This window comes from Platalea leucorodia (assembly GCF_965183815.1).
Source record: "Platalea leucorodia genome assembly, chromosome: 14".
In the NCBI taxonomy this organism is placed as follows: Eukaryota; Metazoa; Chordata; class Aves; order Pelecaniformes; family Threskiornithidae; genus Platalea; species Platalea leucorodia.
The window spans coordinates 8565974-8588170 of NC_138836.1; the positions used below are offsets into that span (position 1 = coordinate 8565974).

At 39.4% G+C, this 22197-nt stretch overlaps 1 protein-coding gene across 11 annotated transcripts in view; it reads left to right on the forward strand.

The window, feature by feature from the left end:
• Positions 1-1032: 1032 nt before the first annotated feature.
• Positions 1033-22197, forward strand: part of BPTF (bromodomain PHD finger transcription factor) — a 58980-nt gene continuing 37815 nt past the window's right edge. For 10 of the 11 annotated variants that reach the window (XM_082326599.1, XM_082326602.1, XM_082326605.1 and 7 more), the window contains exons 1-2: positions 1033-1891; positions 14282-15104. In XM_082326599.1, coding sequence (XP_082182725.1) covers positions 1252-1891; positions 14282-15104 — 1463 coding nt within the window. In that variant the 5' untranslated portion in view covers positions 1033-1251. Of the gene's footprint in view, positions 1892-14281; positions 15105-22197 lie in introns of those variants that run through there. The other variant, XM_082326601.1, reaches the window with a different exon arrangement.

The following is a 22197-nucleotide window of genomic DNA, read 5'->3' on the forward strand; positions in this document are numbered from 1 at the left end:
ATTCAAGTGGTGGCGTTAGAAACCCAACGGTGCAATTGGTTTATGTAGATTTTTAGCCCGTTGGGGGCTCTTGGCAAATGGGAAAACAAGAGGGAACACAAAGTAGATGAAGCCCATCTCTTTTTTGTGTGCTCCAGTGTACTGCAGACACAGCAGTTCAGAGAAAGTAGATAGACAAAAATGCAAATGGTAGGGGCCTGTGTGATCTCCTCAGTCTATTTTGCTTTATACCGACCCTGGCTAGGTAACGGCGAGCTGTAGGAGGGCTTTAATTCCTGCATAATGGGTGAAGATTTAGAACAAGGCAAGAGATGGCTATGGCCGTGGCCAGGGAGGCCGCCTTGGCGCCTCCGCGCGCTGGGGGAGGGAAGCCTCTCCTGAGGGCAGAGCGGGTGGCTCCGCTTTTGGCGGGCGCTGCGGCGGGGGGGGAGCCCCGTGCTGAGCCCCTGCCCGGGGCGGAGGGGAGGGCAGAGCCCGTCGCCTACCTGCGCTCGCAGCTGTGCCCCGCAGGGGTGCGCGGCCGGCTGAAGCCGCGGGACTGGAGGCTGAGGGGTGGCAGCCCGGGGGGCTCCCCTTAGGGCGCGGGTCGAGCTCTGGGAGAGAGGACCGGTAACGGGCGCCGCTATTCAGGTGTGGGGAGACGGTGAGTCCGAGGGGGGCGCGGGGGCCGCGGGGCAGCTTCAGCCGTCGGCGGGGGAGCCCGGCGCCGGGGCTGAGGGGAGCCTCGTGGTGGGCGGCGGTGGCGGGGCAGCGCCCCGCGACAGGTGGCGGTGAGCTGGGGGGGGGGGCGCGCCGTGTGCCGGCGGCGGGGAAGGCGGCAAAGGGGGCGCGGAGGACGCGGCGGCGGGGCGGGCCGGGGCCGGGCGGGGGCGGCCGGGGGGCGCGGAGCCGCCCCAGCGCGCCGGCTCCAACATGGCTCTCGCGGCCGGCGGCGGCGGCGCCCCCTGGCGGCGGCTGGCGGGCGCGGCCGGTCACGTGAGGCGCTCGGGGCCTGCTGCCGCCGCCGCTTCCCCCAGTCAGAGCGGAGCGAGCCGAGGCAGAGACGAAGAAACAAGATGGCGGCCGGTGGCGATCCGGAGCGGGACGCCGGCAATTCGGATTGAGCCCTCGGCCCTCACAGCTCGGCGGCCCCCCTCCCCGGCCCGGATCCCTCGCAGGGGGGGGAGCTTCCCCGTAGCCGCCTGTCCGGACTCCGAGCGCCCTCCCGAGCCTTCCTTCCCCTTCCCTTCCCCCCTCGGCCAGCGCCCAGAGATGCGGGGCCGGCGAGGCAGGCCGCCCAAGCAGCAGCAGCCGGCGGCGGCCACCGCTCAGGCGAGCTCCCCGGCTCCGCCCGCCCCGGCGGGCCCCATCGGGGGGCTGAGGTCCCGGCAGCGGGGCAGCAGCCGCGGCAGGTGGGCGACCTCGGCCCAGGCGGAGACGGCGGGGCCCAAGCAGAAGGGAGCCGGGGCTGCCCAGGCCTCTTCCCCCGCCACCGCCTCCCCCAGGGGGGGCAGCAAGAGGAAGGGAGGCAGCGGCAGCAGCAGCACCCCTGGTGGGGGAGGCAGCAGCGGTAAGGGTAGGGGCAGGGCTGGGGCTGGAGGAGCAGGGGGAGGAGGCGGAGGAGGCAGCTGCAACAGCCAAGGCAGGGCTGCCTCGTCCAGGAGGAGCATCAGCAAAGTGGTGTACGATGATCATGAGAGTGAAGAGGAGGAGGAGAGCATGGTGTCCGAGGAGGAAGAGGAGGGAGACCCCGAGGATAACCAGGACTCCGAGGAGGAAGAGGAGGAGGAGATAATGGAGGAGGAGGACGACGACGACTCTGACTACCCTGAAGAGATGGAGGATGAAGACGATGCCAGTTATTGCACTGAGAGCAGCTTCAGGAGCCACAGCACCTACAGCAGCACCCCAGGTAGAGAGTCAGTGGGATGAACTAAAACAAGTCGAGGGCACCCCACATGCTCCCTCTAGGTTTGCAAATACAGTCCGCATGCATTCTTCCTCCCATGCGTGTATGTAAGGGATGCCTGCAAGCACTCACAGGGAGAGAGGGGTATGCAAATTAACGACTGGCAACCCCACGGATGCAGGGAACATTAGGAGATGCTTACCAACACATGCACCGAGAGGAGGGAGGGAGGGAGGGCAGTACATGCTGTAACAAGGGGATGCTTTGCAAATATGCATGGAGATTCTGGTGACTGCAGAAATGCATGGTACACCAGAACATGTTGCAAACAATGTCAAAAGTGTATGGAGCATTCGGTTAATATTTAAAAACAAGGGAAACGAGATGTATGCCTTGCAAAGAGGTCCTTTCAAACATATACAGGAAAGGATGGCTTGTGCTTGCAAATATCACTTGATGTTAAAAGGAAAGGAAGCACATGTAACTTGAAGTGGCCTAAAAAAAAACCCCAACCGTAAACACTGAAAATTTTCAGGCTTTTGAAATCAGAGGTATAACTGGATCCAGCATTTACTGGCTTTAAGATAAAACTAGCTTTCCAAGGAGGGAAATGAGGTGCATTGTTCAAAATGGAGATTGCATTGTTATAGTTTGGGGAAAAGTGCACAGGGCCTCACTGCAAGGGTGTAAACCTAGTTTTAGTTAAACACAAAGATTAAAAGGTGGACGTTGAGTCAAAAGTCTTGGTTTTAAATACTGCGTTTATCTTAAGATATGGCAACCTTTAAAACTCATATTGGGGTTAAAACTGGTTAAACATCATTGTGATTATTTTTTTAACCTCTAGTGGCAAATTTGGGCTCAAATTTTTAAGGCCTGTACTGCTGTTTGTCCTTAATTAGTTCATTAACCATGTGGGTTTCAAGCTTCAAAAATTATTTCATCTGAACTTAAGCACTTCAGATTTATTTTAATTCATTCCAGAATGGAGTTCAAGTTTAGGATTTTTTTTTTAAGTCTCTGAACCAGGAGAGTAGTTAAACTTAGGGATAACCTAGGAGTGTTTCTGAATTGGGCTACAGGATAACAAACACTGCTGTTGTAAAAGTACTTGGCCAATTTGGAGGGGGGGAGGAACAGGTTGTTGGTGTAAATGCATTGCATCTTAGTTAAAAAAAGAGTGTAGTGTTGAGTAGTTAGCTGACAACTTTTTAAAAGGGGGAAGTACTGGCTACTAAATGTGTCATTTGTTTTTATTTTGGTGAGTTACTGGTATCAGCTCATTATGTGACTTCGTAATAGTCCTCTAAAAAAACTCTGTATGTCTGTCTATATATACATTTTTTTTTTTAATCTATATCCATATGGTCAGGAACCTAAATGAATCAAAATAAGTACATACATTACTAAATGAATTTAATTTAGAGATAATTTTTTAAGGTGTTAGTTTACCTGTTGCAGGGATGTCCTGCAATCAAATTGGAATTTTTGAATATTTATTCCTTTAAAGATTGAGGTCTGGTTTCACAGAAGAAAAAAACTAAAGTACTCTCTTGAATTTTAACTCTTCATTTTCTGCTTAGTTGTGGTAACTTTTAATTTTTCTTACGTTTTTGGGGGGTGCTTTTGTCAGGGAAAGACTATTTTTATTATTTTAATTGCCTAGGTCAGGAAAATATTTTTTACATGAGCATCCAGGTTTAAAATGAGTTCTACAGAGTATGGGTGTATTCAATTTTTGAAAGGTACTTAAGTATTTTGGCAAATAACAAGATATCTCTGCGTGCATTGTTGTGCAAGCGTGGGCAGGTTTTATGTGGTATTTAGGTGTATCAGAAACCATTTTGATAATTTATATGTTTATTTCTCACTTGGTCAGGGAAACTTCAGTTAACTTTTTAAAGATAAGTTTAAGTGTAAGGATTTTCATCCTTATGTGCCTTTTTTTTTTTTATACTGAGTGTTTGATAGTTAAAACATCTATGTTGTTATTTTGGCAATTTGCTGGCAGTTCTCATTAGTTCAGTATTTGCCTAAAGGTCTCCCTCCCTGCTTCCCTCTCTCCCAGACGTGCTCTTGCCCTTCTGCAAAGAAAGTACGAACTTTTCATTCGATCAACTCAGTCTGTGTCTTGTTTCTGCTGAACAAATACCCACGTTGTGAGCACTGCTACACAGTGGTGGCACTAATTGAAATCTTAGTCTTATCATAATCCAGGAAGAGATACTTGACATTAGAACAGCATTAATAGGCAAGGAAAAGATTCACCTAACCTCAGTATCTCTTTATCTGACAGCAGCCAGTGCAGAGAAGAGTTAAGAATAGGGCGAGCATACAGTCATATGTCTCCAGAGTTCCTTCATGGGCTCCAGTGCTCTTTGACTCAGGTGGATGCTGAGCCAGAATTGGTCTTTAGCTATGTTTAGATACCTTTTTTTTCCTTTCATATATTTGTCTTCAAACCAGAGAAATTGTAATATACAGTGACACGGTTCCTGTGGTTAACTGGAGGGCTTGAAGGAGTGTCTCCTCCATTGTTTTAAACTGGCCCCTGACAGAATCCTGCTATGCCCACTAGTTTTTTTCTACTAGAAGAGATGGTGAACGATTGTTCTCTGCTTATCTTCCCTCAGTCACGTGCAGCCTGAATTACTACCACTTTCAGGATGTACTCTTAGGGGCTGAAGAGTTTATTTTTTGAGAGCAGGGTATTGAAAAATTGCAATCCCAATCAAACTCTCTTACCAACCAACATTTTACACATAAATCATATCCCAGTTAAATGGGTGACAGACTTTTTACAGTTTTCTCAAACTTACATTGAACAATGAATTGAAAGATCACAGTGCAATGTCTCTAGCCAAGAAATGCTCAATTTTTGTGCTTTGCTGGGGAGTTTACGATGTATCTTAAACTTGGATGTAGGAGTACTTTTTTTCTATATTATTATTATTAAAGTATTTAAAGAAGCAAAATCTTAGGAATGGTAAAATGCCTTTAATATAATGCTTAATAGTGGTACAGTGAAAGCTTATTGTGTGAATGCATATGACATTTATCATTGCTTTTTCTTCTGCTGGATGGGCTTTTGGTAGAGGGATTTTGTGGGTGTGTAATGTCCCTTCTCTCATCCCTTTGTATCCCCAGAAGGTAAATGTGCTTTTAGGGTAGGTATCCTATAGATCTTGTATCACTAAAAATTTTTGCCATTACCTGTCCACTGCAAGTTCTACTTTAGGTTTGTCACAATTGCATTATAGATATCAAGTATTTTCCATATGTTGCAGAATTTTAAAAGAAGGATTTCATTAAGATGCCTAGAAGTCCTTCATTTTTTCTGTTTCTTGATTTTCTTCATCAAAACCGTGGAAAACTAGCTTTAGGAAGAGCTATATATCTAGATTTTGGCTGAGGTGATCATCAGTCTATCTAACAAGCAAATGCACAACAGTGGAGTTATGAGCCAAAACACTTATCCTAAAATACGTTAAATAAGATTTTTAAATGGAGTTTGCTAGTCTGAGCGTTTACAGTGATTGACCATCACTTCCGTTAACCAGTCTCTTCACCGGTTTGCTTTTATCTTCAGAGTGAACGAATTGAACTGGAAACGAGGTGCTGCATTGTGTGTGTCTGCAGTAATTTTATATCTTAACACCTTTTCCTGCTCTTGAAGAGTTGTTTAAGTGGAGACATTGAGATAGACAGTAAGATATGCAGCCTCTTTTGTCTGCCATGTGCGAAGATTTACCAGCCTCCCAAACATCTTACCTAGGGTACCCTGTTCTCTACATTAAATCTGGCATGCTCTTACTTTACCATTTAGTAATCTGAACTTTGATTTGTACTCTAGAGGAACTATCACTAGTTCATCATGCCAGTCATGAAAAATGTAGAAGAGGAGTCCTAGCAAAGAAATTGTGTAGAAGGCCAAACGGGTAAATCTGTGGCTGATTCTGTTGTATTGACATGCAAATTTGCAGTTTATCTGAAGAGAGCATTTGTCACTTCAGTCATCAAGCTCTGTGCAGCAAATACCGTACCATTATCAAAGTATGTATGTTGTAAAAGGTAGAATAATTCGATGTGCTGCAGCTGTGTTTGTTGTGCAAACTTCTTTTGTAGGTCCGCATTAAGATTTCATAGCTGACCATTGTATTGCACAGAACTGGTGTAAGGTGAAAAAATGTAGATTTTAGTAGACTGGGGTTGGCTCTCAGGGCTCACTAACTTCTGAAATCAGTTACAACTTGTCCTGAGTGTGTCCCAACTAAGAAATTGTCTGTCAGAATGTTCCTGAAAATCATTATCTTGGTGCTACTTTTGTTGGTTTGGGTTTTTTGGGGTTTTTTTGGGGGGTGGGGTGGGTGGGAGGGGGTGTTTTGTTTTGTTGGGGGGGGGTGGGGTGGTTGTTTTTTTTTTTTTTTTTTTTTCCCCCTGGGTTCTAGGCACAAAAGGGCTGTGACTCTGAGTACTTCTCAGAATGGCAGTGTGGGATCTCATCTGCTACTTGTCTTGCATTAGTTATCCAGATGTTAAAATGATGCCTTAGAATATAGGGGGGTTGTACTCCTGTCTCCTATGGAGAGTGTACTGATGGCCATAATGTTGAGAAATTAAATTCTTAATGTAAAATCAGTAGAGACCCCTAGTTTGGTTTAGAAGTGTACTACTGACAGACGTAAAAACTGAAAAGATAAACAGCCAAAAGTTTTAAAACAGTTTTTAAAGAACATAAAGACCTAGTTTTGTATAACGCAAGGCAGTAGTTAAGTTTAACTGAGGAGCACGTGTTGAGAATTTCTGCTATATGAGTGCTCTCAGGAAGATGCTCTCAGGATCTGTGCAGTAACCGGTTATTTTTTCATTTGCGCTTCAACTTCCAAAGCTTTTGTGGTGCTTGGAATGTCTCATTTTTAATGTCCATTTAGATTTTAAGTTTAATCTAGTTTGTGGTTGTGGTTTTTTTTTTTTTTCTTTTTCCAGGCAAAATAAATAAATTTGGGTTAGGTACCCGTGTTGCAGAGCAATATTCAAACTGGAGGTGCACTTATAAGCCATTACAAATGCATCTTATTATTTCAGAAAATTTTTCTGGAAGAGATTATTTGACTTGTGAATATTAGAAACATGTTGATTGTCATGTTGGCATTTTTAAAAGGGAAACAAGTGTTTTGTATAAGTCAAAGCCTTTAATTTTTGGCCCATCCCAAGAAAAAGATTCAGACTTTTCTATTTTGGTACTGCTTTTCATAATATATTCTTATTTTATGTTAAACTGATTCATTGTACTGCTTTTTCTTCTTTAGTGTAAGCTGAGCAAATGCTCTCTCAAGAGGTTGACTTTTAATTAAGGAACCAGTTTGGATATTGCTGTGACAAACATGTAGCTATATCCAGTTTATGCATTCTGCTGTGGAAAAAAAAAAAAGACATTTTTATCAACTGTTCAGTTTTCTCAGTGATCTCTAACAAGAACTTGTGTATTGCTGTACATTCTTATGTGAAACTTGCCTGGTGCATAGTAGTAATATCGGACAGCAGATGTCTGATTCTTGTATGTTTATTAAAACCAAACAAAAATAGGATAGTCTGAGTGAGTTTAGGAGGGTAGTCAAAAGCCAAAATTTCCAGGAGGAAGGAGGACATAGGAGAGGGCATCTTCTCTAAGGAGTACTCGTGCTTCCAGGACATCGTATAACTGCCAATTGGTCTTTATGTTGGGAAGTTTCTGTAGTGACTCATGGTCTGGAAAACAAAACCAACCCAGTTCTATTTTACTAAAGATGGACTTTTATCTAAGAGTAGTGTAGCTTGACTTGACTTGTGGAACTTGAAGCCAAAAATTAATCTCCTATTGGGGGCAAATTGAAAGTCTTTTCACTTGCTGAGGGCAATTTTGTGGAGTATGCCTGTGGGGGAGATTCTTCTATATTTCACTGCCCCTCCTCCTGTGACAGATTACTGAAGTACCCGAAACTCATCGGTCTGTCTTTTCTCTCCCCTATTCTCGGTCAAGTTTATCCTCTCCACTGCAGCTGTGAACAGGAGCACTAAGCTGGAGTCTTGGTACCCAAGTGCTGAGGAATGCGGAATTATGAGGAAGGGAAAGTTTTTGGAGAAGAGAAAAAAGTTAGAATTAGACCAGTTGTGAGCTTTCTAATCAAGAAATACTGGAACCAGTGTTTATTTTTTAGGTCATACTAGTGCAGCTACCACTCTCCCTGTTTAAACAAGACAGGGGTTCTGGCAGGATATTTGTTATGTAGGACCTCCATCCACCAGGCCATTACTTTAAATATGTTGGGCTGATAGGCTATGTTTACTAGTACTGTACATCTGGAGTGAAGGGATATGTAACGTAAGGGAGACAAAGGCAAAACTGGATTTTTGTGATTTTTGTTAGGCTACCTGTGTATGGTAGTTGGAATACAACTAAAGCACAAAGCATGAAAGTCATATTTAGTCATGGTACAGCCTCTCTGTATTCTGGACACTGATGTAAATAGCTAATTCAAATACTCTGTTTTAAAACGGTCTACATAAACAAGAAGATATGTTAAAGATGGTTAAAGTGTTTTTAAGTTCCATATCCTCTCGTGGTGAAGAGTTAAAGAATAGATGTGCCTTTCCCTGTTCTTCTTTCAGTCTGTGAATGAAAATGGAGACAAGCTTTTGGTCCTTTTAAACCCTGCTTCATTTCTAAGTTTTGAAAGGGTCAGAATTTGAACCAAATAGGTTGAATAGATGGAAGTTTTAAAAAAAAAAAAAAAAAAAAAAAAAAAAAGAAGCAAGGGTTTGGGTTTTTTAAGTGCTTCAGTAAATTCTGGTTTTGGGTGCTCAGCCTGTTACTTCAGTTCAGTAGCTTCATTTTATTTCAAATGTCATTAGTGTGTTTTGCTTAAATATTTGTAATAGGAATTATTTTAATAGATTATGGTAAGTGTACACTATAATTATCAATATCTATAATTAAATGTGCCATGTGAATAAAATTGTTTACTCTTTAATCTTAATTACAGGCAGCTCTTCAACTAGAGAATTCAAAATAGGGAGAGGCAACCACTGCAGACTACTTCATCACTTTTGGAGACAACTAGTGAAGGAATGCGATTTAAAAGAAGCGTATGCTAGATAGAAGTATAATGCTGAGACACTCAAGATGATCTGGATCCTGTAAATAGTCCAAATGTGGCAGCAGGAGGCTATGGGCAGATCAGTTTATCCTTCCAAATAAAGCTATGGAGTTTGAATGGTGTAGAAGTGGACATTTTCTCTCTTTGTACTGGCTCAAACTTGAAGGTGGAATTTGATTCAGGGATTTGGTTAATATGCAGAAACGATCTTAGAAGCATGCAATTTACATGTAATAAAACTTGAGTCAATTTTGGGAAACTTCAGTGTGAGTAAATTGACTTTCTTTAATTGAGAATAGATACATCTAGATTCACTTTAAAGTCTAGTCAGTCAGGTGGTGCTGGTGCTTAAAGGAAAAATAACTTCTGCATGTACACCTGCTCAGGAGTCCTCTTGATGTTTTTAGTTTTAGACAAGGTAGTACATATTGCATTTTTCTATTTAAAACAAAAAGAACCCTCTTGCTATGACAAGAGATTTCCACAAATGGGAAATTATTCAGGGCAAATCATAAAAGTTATTTATCCAAAGTTATTTAAACTATACCAAGGTGAACTGAAAAATATTAATGGCAGTAGGTGATGTAGTAATACAAAGTTAAGAAAAGAGAGCAACGGTGTAATTCTGTTGACTGCTCAATGCGGTCATTGCACTGAATTTGTTATGCTATTTCACTTCCATATATTGTTTTAAATACATATTAATGTAATGCACATATGTAGTATCCCAAATCAAAATAAATGTTTGTTATTATGTAATCATCAACTGTATAGTCTACACAAGCTTGCACTTTTCTCTTAAATATTTAAATTGAGGTCACTAAATTGATTATTTTTTAATCGATTTAATTAAATTTCAATTAACACTTTTTCTCACAGATAGTCAGAATTCCCTGTGGAGGGCAAAATCCATGACAAATGACAACAAGTAAAAAAACAAAAGTGTTGTCAAATCCTAGAATCTCTAAAATAATTAAAAATAAAATAATTTGAACGTACAAATGTTTGAAGAGACCAAAGTAGTCTTTTTTTTTTGTCTGCCAGTGAATGTCAAATTCAAGCATTGGACAGTTTGCCTTGTGGAAAAGAGAAGATTTTCCTTTGAAGTGAAGAGTTTGAAAAGTTAGATATGTTTACTGTAGGAAAACTTTTTTTAAAATTGGAGGGATTTTTTTGGTGTATATTAAGAACAGTTGGGTAAACATGAATCATGATCATCAAAAACCTTCATGGAAGTTGAAACTGTTTCTAAGTAGCGTGAGCTGTATGGGATGTCAGAACACCACAGATAATTAGCAATGAAGAAATTGTTATTATCAGAATTCCAAAGAAGCCTAGAGTCCTTATTTGGAGTTCAAAACTGCCTTTCTTCAGCTGTCTGAGTTAGTGGCAAGGGCGGGGGTTATCCACCCAACCAGCAGAACGCAAAAAATCTCAGCTCAAAACAGAGACTCTAGCACTTTGACATCATCATAGCGTATTCCATTGGCCTACACTTTTAATTTGAGTTCAACAGCCACTTAGAATGCTTCAAGATTTATGAGCACCTTGGCAGAGAATGTCCATCTTTTTTGCTGGAGATTAGACTTGGTTTAGTTGGTTTGGTTTTGGCTTTTTTTGTTTTGTTTTCTAAAGGTATCATCTGGAGTGTTTCTTGAGATTACAGTTTATGCATCAAACAGTAATATCTTTAAACACAAATTGTCTGGAATTTCTGAATTTCCAAATCACACTTTGTGATTCTTCGAAGTTCTAGACAATAACGAATTGAAAATGAAATGGAAAATGAAATTGGAAAGAAAAAAAAATACAATGTAGAAAGATTGGACATACTATTCCACCAAGCCATTCAAGAACAATATGTCTCGGTACCATTTCTTTCTAAAATATTCAGCATCTTTGAATACTTCCCCTTTTTAACTCTGGAAACCAGATTATATGCACTGCAGAATTGCTCAAAGCAGTTCAGTGTCTGAAAAGAGAAATGATTTGAGCTCTTGGGCTGTGGTGTGTGATTTACAGTATGGCTCGGGAGTTGAGTGGTACGATATAGTAACTGTGCTGCATATCGTGAGGCATAACACAAAGTAGTGGGCAAATGAAGCAGGCGTTTTATAATGCAATATGTTTTCCCTTATTGTCTAAACTGTTAGTTTTACAATTACTTTTGAAATTTCTGTGCTTTATACCAAAGCAAACATGAAAATATGTAAATCAATAGAAGATGAAGAGTGGTGTCAATAATGCAGCTGCATGGTTACATTGTACTTGCACCAAAGCAGAATTCTTTATTACGGTATTGTGACATAATTTGTGTCCTGATACCACATTTATTTTAGACCTCTAATTGTACCAATATGCTTCCTTTTTAAGAGGAAGTGTTAACTTTTTCAGAAATTATTAGGAATGCCTTGTTTTAAGGTTCTTTTTTTCACTTCTCCTGTTAGTTTGACCTAACAAATACACCAGTGTTTTTCTCTTGTGAAAGAGACATCAACAAAGATGGTATATGGGGAGTCTGGGTTTTTTCAGTGAAGGATAAAAATAATGCATAGGACAATTATAATTTTGTTCTCGGAGTAGAAAATCTCAACAAATGAGAGGAAGTAAGGAGTCTTTGCTTCTTTCAGCAGTGTTCCTTCATTCGAGTTTATCTTTGCCTGGAATTACTGGGGGGTTTGTCACTTCTGATTAATTTAGGTAAACCAGGGTTATCGTTCTTGCTGCTTGCTTTCTTGAAGGGCTGTTTTTTTATGGCTTTACTGTGTGACAGACACGTTTTTCTGCTACAATTGCAAACACTGAAAAGAATTCTAGTTTATAGCTCTGCCAGCTTTTTGTGATATTTGGGCTGTGAGAAGACCATTAGTGATTTCAGAGTATCTGTTCTGCATTGTTGTTGTCTGGTATGACCACCTACTAGGACTGGTCCTACACTGTCCTGCAATATTGAAGGAAGCTTCAGGACCCTAAAGCAATTTAATCTGTGAGCGTGCAGGTGTGTGCGTGTTGTTCTTTGGGGTCTTTTAATTAAACCAACTCTGGCTTATGCATATATGATTTTGGATCATGATGATAGAAAAGTTGGGTTTAATCTAGATATTTCGTGCTGTAAGAACACTTGCTTTGTGCCTGGCTGCGAAACTCCTGTGTTTTTGTGTGTTTGCCATGATTAAACATTTTCCACTGATTTGTGCAGAAGCGTATTGGAAGACAGTCATACGAGCATTCTTTCATTTTCCGCAGTCAGAACTCAAACGTAACTAAACTTGGCAATTTATTTTTATATGCAGATGATGTTGACCCATTACTTCTGTAATGGAAACATCTGGCAGTTCATCTTCTATATTGTTTCAGAGTGTCTAATTTGTCGCATAAGATTTCATTCTTTAAAGTTTGAGAGGGAGAAATGTATCTGGTGTCATCTTGCCGTACTAGCTCAGTGATTGATTTATTTTTCTTCTGGAATCATTTGGCAAACTGTCTCCTAGGCATCAAGATGTTTCTTAAAGGTAGCTTGTCTTTTTGGTAACTTTTTTTTCCCTTTTCAATGCATTGAAGTTTTAGTGATGGTGTTTTCAGATTCAGCAGGATCTGTCTTTGGGTATCTGCCTGCCTTAGCAGCTTTTTTTTTTTTTTTTTTTACCCACTCCTCATGAGACTTCTTTCCTGTACTGGAGGGAGTAGAGTTGAACAAATGCCACAGAGAACCATTTCCTCTTAATAGTAACATCCAAGATGACTGGAACTTACTTTCTCTCTTCTTTTGAACCAGTTTTTTGTGGTGTCTGTTATTCACAGAATTTGATCAAGAAATTATTAACGTGAAGTTTAAAATTCCAGAATGCTATTCATGCCACTCTTCAGTCTCGGATCACACAATGTGTAATATATGTCACTTCTTATTAAACTGTGCATATGAAATCGGTGTTGTGGACAACTTCATTTTTCCTTTGGATTTTCTCTCTGAATAAAATGCATCCTGCTGACCGCTTCTCTGGGTAGAATTGATAATTATGAAATTTAGTTGTTTACCAGAATCTTAGTATGCTTACCAGAGGACCTAAAACCAGTTTTCATCTCAGTTCTTGCTTTTAAACCAAGGTGATGGGTTTATGATTAGTTTATGAGATTGTCTAACTTGATTAAGTTTATTTAGAAAAGGAAGTAGGTTTAATGAATGCATCGTACTACTTTAACTGATAGCTGCAAAATAGTTGCATGTAGCTGGATATTTCTTCATTACTTTGACAGAAGATTGAAATATTTCATCTGTCTAGTAGTGCCATGTACAGAAAGCTTCCTCTTTGTTTTTCCTTCCGCTTGGCATCAAGGATAGTGGAATTAAAGGGAAGAAAGTGTAGCATTTCATCTGAATTAGCATCTGAAACTGAATTAATTATGCTCAGTGTCATTTCTTTTAGGTAGTTAAACAGCTCTTCAGATTAGCTTTTTGTGTTAGGCTTTGTCCTTCCATAAGTCTACCTCCTTCTCATTCTGTTGTTCTCTCTCCTGTTTTATCGGAGCATGGAGGTGGTTTGGTTTGGTTTTGGTTTTGTGCAGTGTTTTGGGGGTTTTTTTGGTGTTGCTTTATTTTTTTTTAAATTGGGAGTTCCTGAAGTGTTTTCATAAAACATCACGTTTAGCTTTTGTTTCTGGCTTGTAGGTATCCAGGAGAAATATTCTAGTTAGAAAGCAGTGGACAAAGTGATTTACGTTCTCTTTTGTATTTAATTTGGTTGAAATTGATGTCCTAAGACATTTGCTTGAACTGATCTTTCCTGTATACTATTGCTGGATAGGAGAATAGCTTGCAATATTTTAATACAAAATATCTGTTCTTTGAAGCTTGATTCTTCAAGTTTAAAGTTAAAATTCCAAGAAGACACGATAAACTAGTCATGCTGAATAAAAATGAGAAAAAATTCTAAATTAATATTTTGGCTGAGGGAAATGTTTTTCTTTTTAACTGATTTAAACAATAAAAATTCTAGATTTCATTTTAAAGATTCAATAGGTGTATATTATATGGGAAATGCAACTGCTCTAAGTGTCTAAAGCAAACTTCAGATATCTCGTGTATTTTGTTTTATACTGTTAATTAAAGTATAAGATTATTAGCTGAACTATCACATTTATGTAACTGTGAATCCTTAATTTGCAGTAGTCTAGAAAGTTTGACACAGTCATTGAGGATGGATGTTTAAACACGTTGACCTGTGAATGGCAAAATTCTTACTGTCGTTTCTTATTCCAGGTAGGAGAAGACAAAGAGTGCATCGTCCTCGTTCTCCAATATTGGAAGAAAAAGATATCCCACCCTTGGAGTTTCCTAAATCCTCAGAGGACTTAATGGTGCCTAGTGAGCATATAATGAATGTTATTGCCATCTATGAGGTACTAAGGAACTTTGGCACTGTTTTACGCCTCTCTCCTTTTCGTTTTGAGGACTTCTGTGCTGCTCTGGTAAGTCAAGAGCAGTGCACACTTATGGCAGAGATGCATATAGTGCTTTTAAAAGCAGTTTTACGTGAAGAAGACACTTCAAATACTACCTTTGGACCTGCTGACCTCAAAGATAGCGTTAATTCCACTTTGTATTTCATAGATGGAATGACGTGGCCAGAGGTTCTGCGGGTATATTGTGAGAGTGACAAGGAATACCATCATGTTCTTCCTTACCAAGAGACAGAGGACTATCCTTATGGACCAGTAGAGAATAAAATCAAAGTTCTGCAGTTCTTAGTGGATCAGTTTCTTACAACAAACATTGCACGTGAAGAGTTAATGTCAGAAGGTGTTATTCAGTATGATGATCATTGTAGGGTTTGTCACAAACTTGGGGATTTGCTTTGCTGTGAAACTTGTTCAGCTGTGTACCATTTGGAGTGCGTGAAACCGCCTCTTGAAGAGGTACCAGAAGATGAATGGCAGTGTGAGGTCTGCGTAGCACATAAGGTGCCTGGAGTTACTGACTGTGTTGCTGAAATCCAAAAAAATAAACCATACATTCGACATGAACCTATTGGATATGACAGGCATAGACGAAAATATTGGTTCCTGAACAGGAGAATCATTATGTAAGTAAATTAATAATTTAGTATTTTCTGAACAATATTGTATTGAATGTATTTTCAATATATTCTGTAAGTTGCTATTGCCATCTTAAAATTGTTCTTTCTTTAAATAACACCATTGCTTGCTGTTTTGTAACTAGATTTCTAATGACCATGTAATTAATCCATCAATTTTCTCCAAAATAAATATTCTCATAATCTATGTATAAAAACGGGGAAAGAAACAGGACCTCTGGCTTAATTTTAATGTGCCTAAAACACATGAATGTGAGGAAAAGAAAGGGAATTTTAATGAGAACTCTCCGGTTTCCTGTAAAAGTTACTGAAATGTAGTTTAACTGTATTTGTGATCACAGGGTGTATAGGACACTGGATTTGGTATACTGTCACCTGCTTAGATAGTATTTGGCAGTTAGATACTGGTAGTGGTTTGATGGTCTGCCTTTGAAGCTAAGACTTTCAGAGGCGCTCGAAGGTATTCACCATATTTATTAACTAGAAGTGCAGAAAATGTTGTATATGAACACTTCTATAGGCATAAACAAAGTCAAAATAGCAAGAAATGCCTGTCTTCAAGCGATCTGCTTTGTACGTTTAGCAGAATTTCCTGTTACTGGTTGGTCTTGAGATAGTAATGTATCTCAAAGCATTAATAATAATCAAACCCTTGTTAGTGAGGGCGTTGTGCACTGTTTTTTTTACCTGAAAAGTTCGATCTGAAATTATAAAAATACTTCTACATTTTTCACAGGAAAATAGCTAAAGACTGTTTTTTCTTATGAAAGACTGCTGTTATGTAATTGTTCTCATAATGGAGGAGAAATAGCATTTAAGTGAAAACAAAGGTATAGTTAATTTAGGAAAAAATAAAGAGATTTTACTAGATTTCTTGAAATACAATTTTCCATTCAGTATTATGGAGAAAATAAGCCACAGCTGGATACCTTAACAGAATTTCATACAAAACCGATTACAGTAAATGTTAAGATATTAGCCAGTGCCTTTAAAAGGGATTGTGAGGACTGTTGATGGTGTTACAGCTTGCAAACAAAACAATTCTAAGGACTCAGTTTAGTCTTTTAAAATATAGTGCCCTTTCTCTAATGTATTGTTAGCTGATGCTTTACGTATTAATTATGGCTGTTCTTTGTTTCCTGTGTTCTTCTTTCACACTTGAAAAAAAAGAGTCCGTGTTTGATTATTTTTACTTTCTCCGGGTTATAAATGCCACAGTAGTGCCAAGTAATCTTTTAAAAGATGCAGGGAGTCTTTTATACTCTCTCTCTCTTTTTTTTTTTTTTTTTTTTTTTAAATACTCTATGTTTATACTCCATCATGCTCTACAATATGTGATGTACTGTTCAGATGGTTAAGCAGGATGTGATGGTCAGCCTGAAGTTGTTGATATCCTAATTCTTTGATTGCTTCGTAATTTTCTACCTTCTGTTTCCACAAAATGAGTTGGAAGTTTGATTTTCACAAAAAGCCTCGTTGTGAAGGACGTGTAGCCAATATTCTTTTTGCTCTAGTTGCCTGTGCTTTAATAACTTACAGATACTCTCCGCTGTGTGTGGTTTTTGTATCTTTCCTTTCAAACTCTTGAGGAAAAGGTTGTTTTAAAGATGGGTTTGTCTCACTGCTCTACTGTACTGGCAGAACGATTATATTCTGCTTACCATTAGAGGTCTGGGAATGAACATTAAAAAAATCCGGAGTGTCACTCAGTCAGGAGGTGATTGTAAGGTAAATAGACAGGCTTTTTTTTCCCCCAGTATGTAGGCAGTTTGGTTATTATTTTTTACTAAACTTGATCTATGAAACAATGTTTTTTTCCTAATGAAGTGGAGTATTTGATGTTCAGAAGGTTTTGATACAGGCAGTACTTCAACATATTTTAAACTAAAATAAATCATGCAGGTGCTTCTTGATCCTTTGAAATCTACACATGTGAAAGTTCTTTTTCTGTCGTACGTTGGTAGTAATTTTTACTGCACTAGAAAAGACATCTTCAAAGGTTAAATATATTTAATTTTTTTTAAATGATTTTGCATTCCTGTTAGGAGTTCAGTGGGCAAATTATTTGTTTCAGAAATCATAAGTGAAGTTTTATGAATGTAAATTTTGTATCCTAATGGGATTTATTTAAAGAGAAAATGCCTCAGTATTCCCTTTCAAATCGAAATAGATGAAAACTGTAAACAATACAGCAAAAGGAAAATTTTTATTGGATTTTCCATTTTAGTGATTTTTTTGTTAGTGATTAAAATATTTCAAAACATAAACAGAAAAGTATTTTTATGCTTACAAAGACAAGAAGAAATGCAGTTCTTCCCGTAATTGTTTCCTGAGTTTCTTTCGCATTCTGACGCGGATCATCTAGGTCAAAAGGTTCTTTCTTTGCTAGTTCCTATCCTTGCTATTACCATTAGATATCAATGCCTTCTGCTAGTGTAAATGTACCTGTGCATGCTTCCGAAATGAGTTCTTTCTGAAGTATGTGGCTTGGATTAAAAATTTTTCAAACTCTCCTGATGGAATCAGAAGAAAAACCAGACAGACAGTTGTTCTGGTAGATCTGCAGCAGTAGTGCTCTTTAACAGGGCAGCGTGGCATCTACAGAATCAACGAATTCCACTAGGCTTTTCATAGAACTTTGACATAATTAAATTTGTGCACGATGTGCCTTAAAACTTCATGCTAAAGCCATTTCCTAAGGGGACAAAAGTGTTTACTACATAGCTACATTACAGGGAAATACAACTTTAATAATTCACATAGGTATTAAATTCTGTATTTTCAGTTTGTAATGTCCTTTAGATTCAGTAAGCATGCTGTATTGCAAAACCAACCATTTAGCATATATATACTGAACAAGATCAAACCACACCTGATAATGTTGGGTAACTTAAAGAATAACTGCCAAATGCTAAAACCTGAGATGCATGAAATGATATTATCATATCAACTTCATTAAAATGTATAGAGTGTGTTCACCGATGCCATGTGATCAAATAGATCAGAGGAAACTAATAGATCTAAACACAATCTGCACAACCACTGATTTGAAAACTTGCCCAGAGGGATGAGAGAACCGAAATCCTAAATTCTTGCTTTTTTTGTTTGTTTGTTTTTCAAAGGGGTTTTTAGGGCTTTTTGCTTCTTCTCCCCTCTCCTTTTATAAATGTTGTAAATCCATCATACCACTGGTTTTCCCATCTTTTAAAGGGTTTTGTAGAGTTGTTGGTGTTCACTGATTCTTTTATTTCCACGCTTATCACTTGCTGAGTGTAATAAGCCTTGTTTAAGCCCATCATTGTGGGTTTCGGTTTTTTCCACCTCTTCTGTTTTACAAAGATGGAAAAGTGGACAGTGAGGAGGTGTCCTCTCACACATCCCCATGAGCAAATATCAACAAGATTTTTTTTTTTTTTTAAAGGCAAGAGAAAATTAATTCCGGAGTTTTTGTTTCAAGCTGTTAACAAGTTTGGGATGATGTCTCTGGTCCAGTTGCATTTGTTTTGCTTGTGAAGGTTATTTCTGCAAGTTAACAAGTCAGGAAATTTAGGACTTTGACTTGCATTCTCCTAGTAAACTGCAGCAGTGTTTTAACAGGTTATCTTTCTAGAAATATTGAGATGCATTGGTTTTGTCAAATGTGTATGAAAGAAGATAATGAAACTTTGTTTGGCTTTCATTTTGATAGCAGAAATAAGACACAAATTGTTATTCCTGAGTTGTATGTATCTTCCTCCACTGTCAAAAACAGTTTCAGCTTTTTTTCTGCAAGATTTGTTATGCTGTTTATGTTCTTAGTGGCTCCTCCTCTATTTTCTCCAATTAAAAAGATTTTGGATCTTCATTTGAATAAGATTGCTTTAAAAAATTTGCTGAATTCTTCAGTTTCTAATTGTATCAGCATGGAATTCAGGAAAGGGTGTATCTACTTTGTTATTACTTTACTTGAAAGTTTCTAGCATCTTCTGTGCTGTTATTTTTATCCTTCTTAAAACTTGCCTCTAAAGCCTGCCAGTGAATAGTTCCTGGTAGCGAAGAAGGCTGAAAGAGGTAGGAAATATTCGTGTGATTCTTTTCTCCCTTGCTTGGCCTCACTTAATGTATGTGACTCAACTGATTCCCCGGAGTCAAAGTAGACCTGTCCAGCACCAAGCTGGCAAATCTGTGCGGCTTGTCGGAGAAAAACACTGGGAATCTGTCCTTGTGTAGACTTGGATCTTTCCGTCTTCTTTGTACGATAGCCTCTCTGACTTCTTCAAAGGGTAAAAGTAGTGTCCCTTTAGCCAATGCAAGAAGGTGTTCAGGGAAAGTTAGCTTAAATCTTTTAATTGTTAATTTAAATCTTAACTAACTTTGACAAAATGGATCGCATAGAATGCTTTCTGCAGTACTTCTTTGACTGTTAGTGAGTTGGTAATGAGCACTCCAAGGCTTCCACTGGCATACACCTGCATCTTGAAAAGAAGTCTGGCCAAAGATGAGTTTCATGTAAGTGTACATAACAGCAAGCTTCTGCCATTTCATTTTCTGCCTGTGCTTTTGTCAAGAGAAAATGCTAACTCCTGAATTTCTGTTACTAAGGTTGTGATAGCCTTCAATTGAAGAGAAATTCTGTGCTCAAAACCCTATATAAATGAAGTCGAAGGAAATAGAATACTCTTGGATAACCTCATTGTCCATTTCTAGAATATTATCTGAGCAGTTCTTTAATGGGTAGGACTCAAATCACACATGGAAAGATTAATTAGCTGTAGGTACCTTCTGCAGAATGCTCTCTCTTTGTGGTCTAGCGTCTTGATTCTTCACAGGGTGCCTCTGGGTTTTATAGCGTACCTTTACTGGCACTGAAGGGTTTTTCTTGAGTTATATAGGGAAACTGAAGGTAACAGCTAATTGCTTTTCAGTCCGATGGAACCTTGTAACATTAGAGTAGGAAGAACTGATGGGAAAGGAAGAGACAGATGCTGCTTGGGATTTTCAGGTGACATACATACACATCCTGGATGCATTAGCATAGCTGTAGCAGTTTCAGATTTGCTAAATGGGGGGAGAAAGTGGAAAAAGAAGAAAACACTTGGATGATCTCCATCTAAATTTAAGCAAGGTGTACAAGCCTCTATGTCTGAGCTGCTTGTCTGGCAAACGGGTACTAGCACAGCCTTACTTCGTGGAATGATGAGACTGTATAAAGCGTTCATATTGTTGTATATCTAGGTCATATAAGAAGATGTATAAATGGCATATCTATATAGCAAATAATTGTGTAATGAGCTAGGGGTTCAAAATGAAAGGTTAAAGTTCCCTTTTTGGTGAGCTAAGAAATAATTGAAGCGCTAACTTAGCAACAGCGTTATATTCTGCAGGCATGTTTGTAAGGAGCAGAGCAGCCGTACAGTTGCTGCTCTGCCAGTGTCTTGCTCTCACCACTTCCACTGGACATTTGCCAGGGAAGATTCAGAAGCCATGCTTTCCCTGTCCTTTTTAGTTAAGCATTTTGTGTCATCTTTTTCTTCCCTCTTGCTGTATAAAGCTGTATTCTTGCATTCTCATCTCCCCTTCCATCTTAGTTTTTGGGTGTTTGCCTTTATCTTCACTTTCTTGGTTTAGAGGAAATACGGTTTAAATAATAATTTTTCTTCAGCATGGAAGTCTACAGGCATAGAATATTCCATAGAGTCAAATGCTTGTCAGTGTTCAGCTGTTACTTTCTGCTGTGTAGTATGTGGGCAGTCTTCCTGAAATGAGCTGTTTTCTGAGAAAACTTGTCGAACTTAACCATGCTAACCTGTTGAAACTAATGGAAAGTTACTGGTAGCCTAGAGGAGTAGATGGGTAAAGTAGAATTAGTTGCTTTTCATGAGCAAAGGCCTTTATGAGAAAAACTGTAGTATTTCTTTGCAATGCACCAAGTTTTATCATCAAAACCAAAAGTCTGTTTTGTAGTAATGGTTGTGACAAATTAGTAGTTGAATTTTGAGTAATATTGCCATTATTAACTTAATAACTACCTTATTTCAGTAATACTCTGAGTTGCGAATATCACAGTTGTTTCATAAAATACAATGTAGAAAATAGTAGATAGATGATGATCGAGTTGCCTTACAGTTGTTCGGCTTTCTGAATACCTGAGGCCAATTTTTACCATCTTTAATGTTTAAGCCATGTGGAGGCAGCCAGTAGAGAACACACAACAAACCTTACAAGGGTAGATAACTTCAAACTACAATCAGCTTTCCATTCCTGTCAACAGCTTGGTTTGGGATTATTAGTGAGCCATAGGTCTGTAATGCTTTCACAGGTAGTGCAAGTGTAGCAATAGTTTAGCTCCTCTTGCACGCGTGCAGGCCAGGCTGATAAATCATTTTGTCACCCCACACGGTGTTCACAGTATTGGGAGTGCTGGGGTGTGTTGAGGAGATGAGGTCCTGCCCCAGCCAGCCTGGGTCTGGCTGCTGCTGCTGAACAGGACCTAACGAGCCAAGCTGAAATCAAGCAGCCTTCGGCAGAACCTCTTGGAGCGTCCTCCTTGTGCTCTCCAGCGCTCTGGGAGAGCCCATTACCCGAGATATTTACGGAGCTCGCTTGGGTCTGGTGGCTCTGTTGAGATGCTTTTGACACTGTGGTCCTCCAGTAGTTCTGTCTAGGCTCGTGGTGTCGTGGAGTACCCTGGATAAAAAAGTGGAAATCCTTTGATCTTTTCAAAGGATCGAATTGTGAGTCTTTTGTCCCTTACTGGTGCTCTCACAGGTGAATGCTGTAGAGATGCTAATACAAAATACTTTATGAATGTCACATTCTGTGCTTCGAATTTCCTAACTTTGCTATTTCCTGAATATGCAGTCAGAAGCACTACCCTTTATGGGTTCTGGAGCCATGCCCTCTTCATTGCAAATTGAGACTTAGTAGTACATTACTGGTTACAGTAATAGTAAATATAATGAGAATAAACCTTGTTGCCAGATTGTACAAACAGTTTTAAGGAGACTCTTAAAAAGCTTTTCTGAGGAAGTTGTCATGAGAACTTCTGAGGGGATGAAAAAAGAGAGAGAAGTGAGAAAGGAGTATTTGGGTACTAAACTGC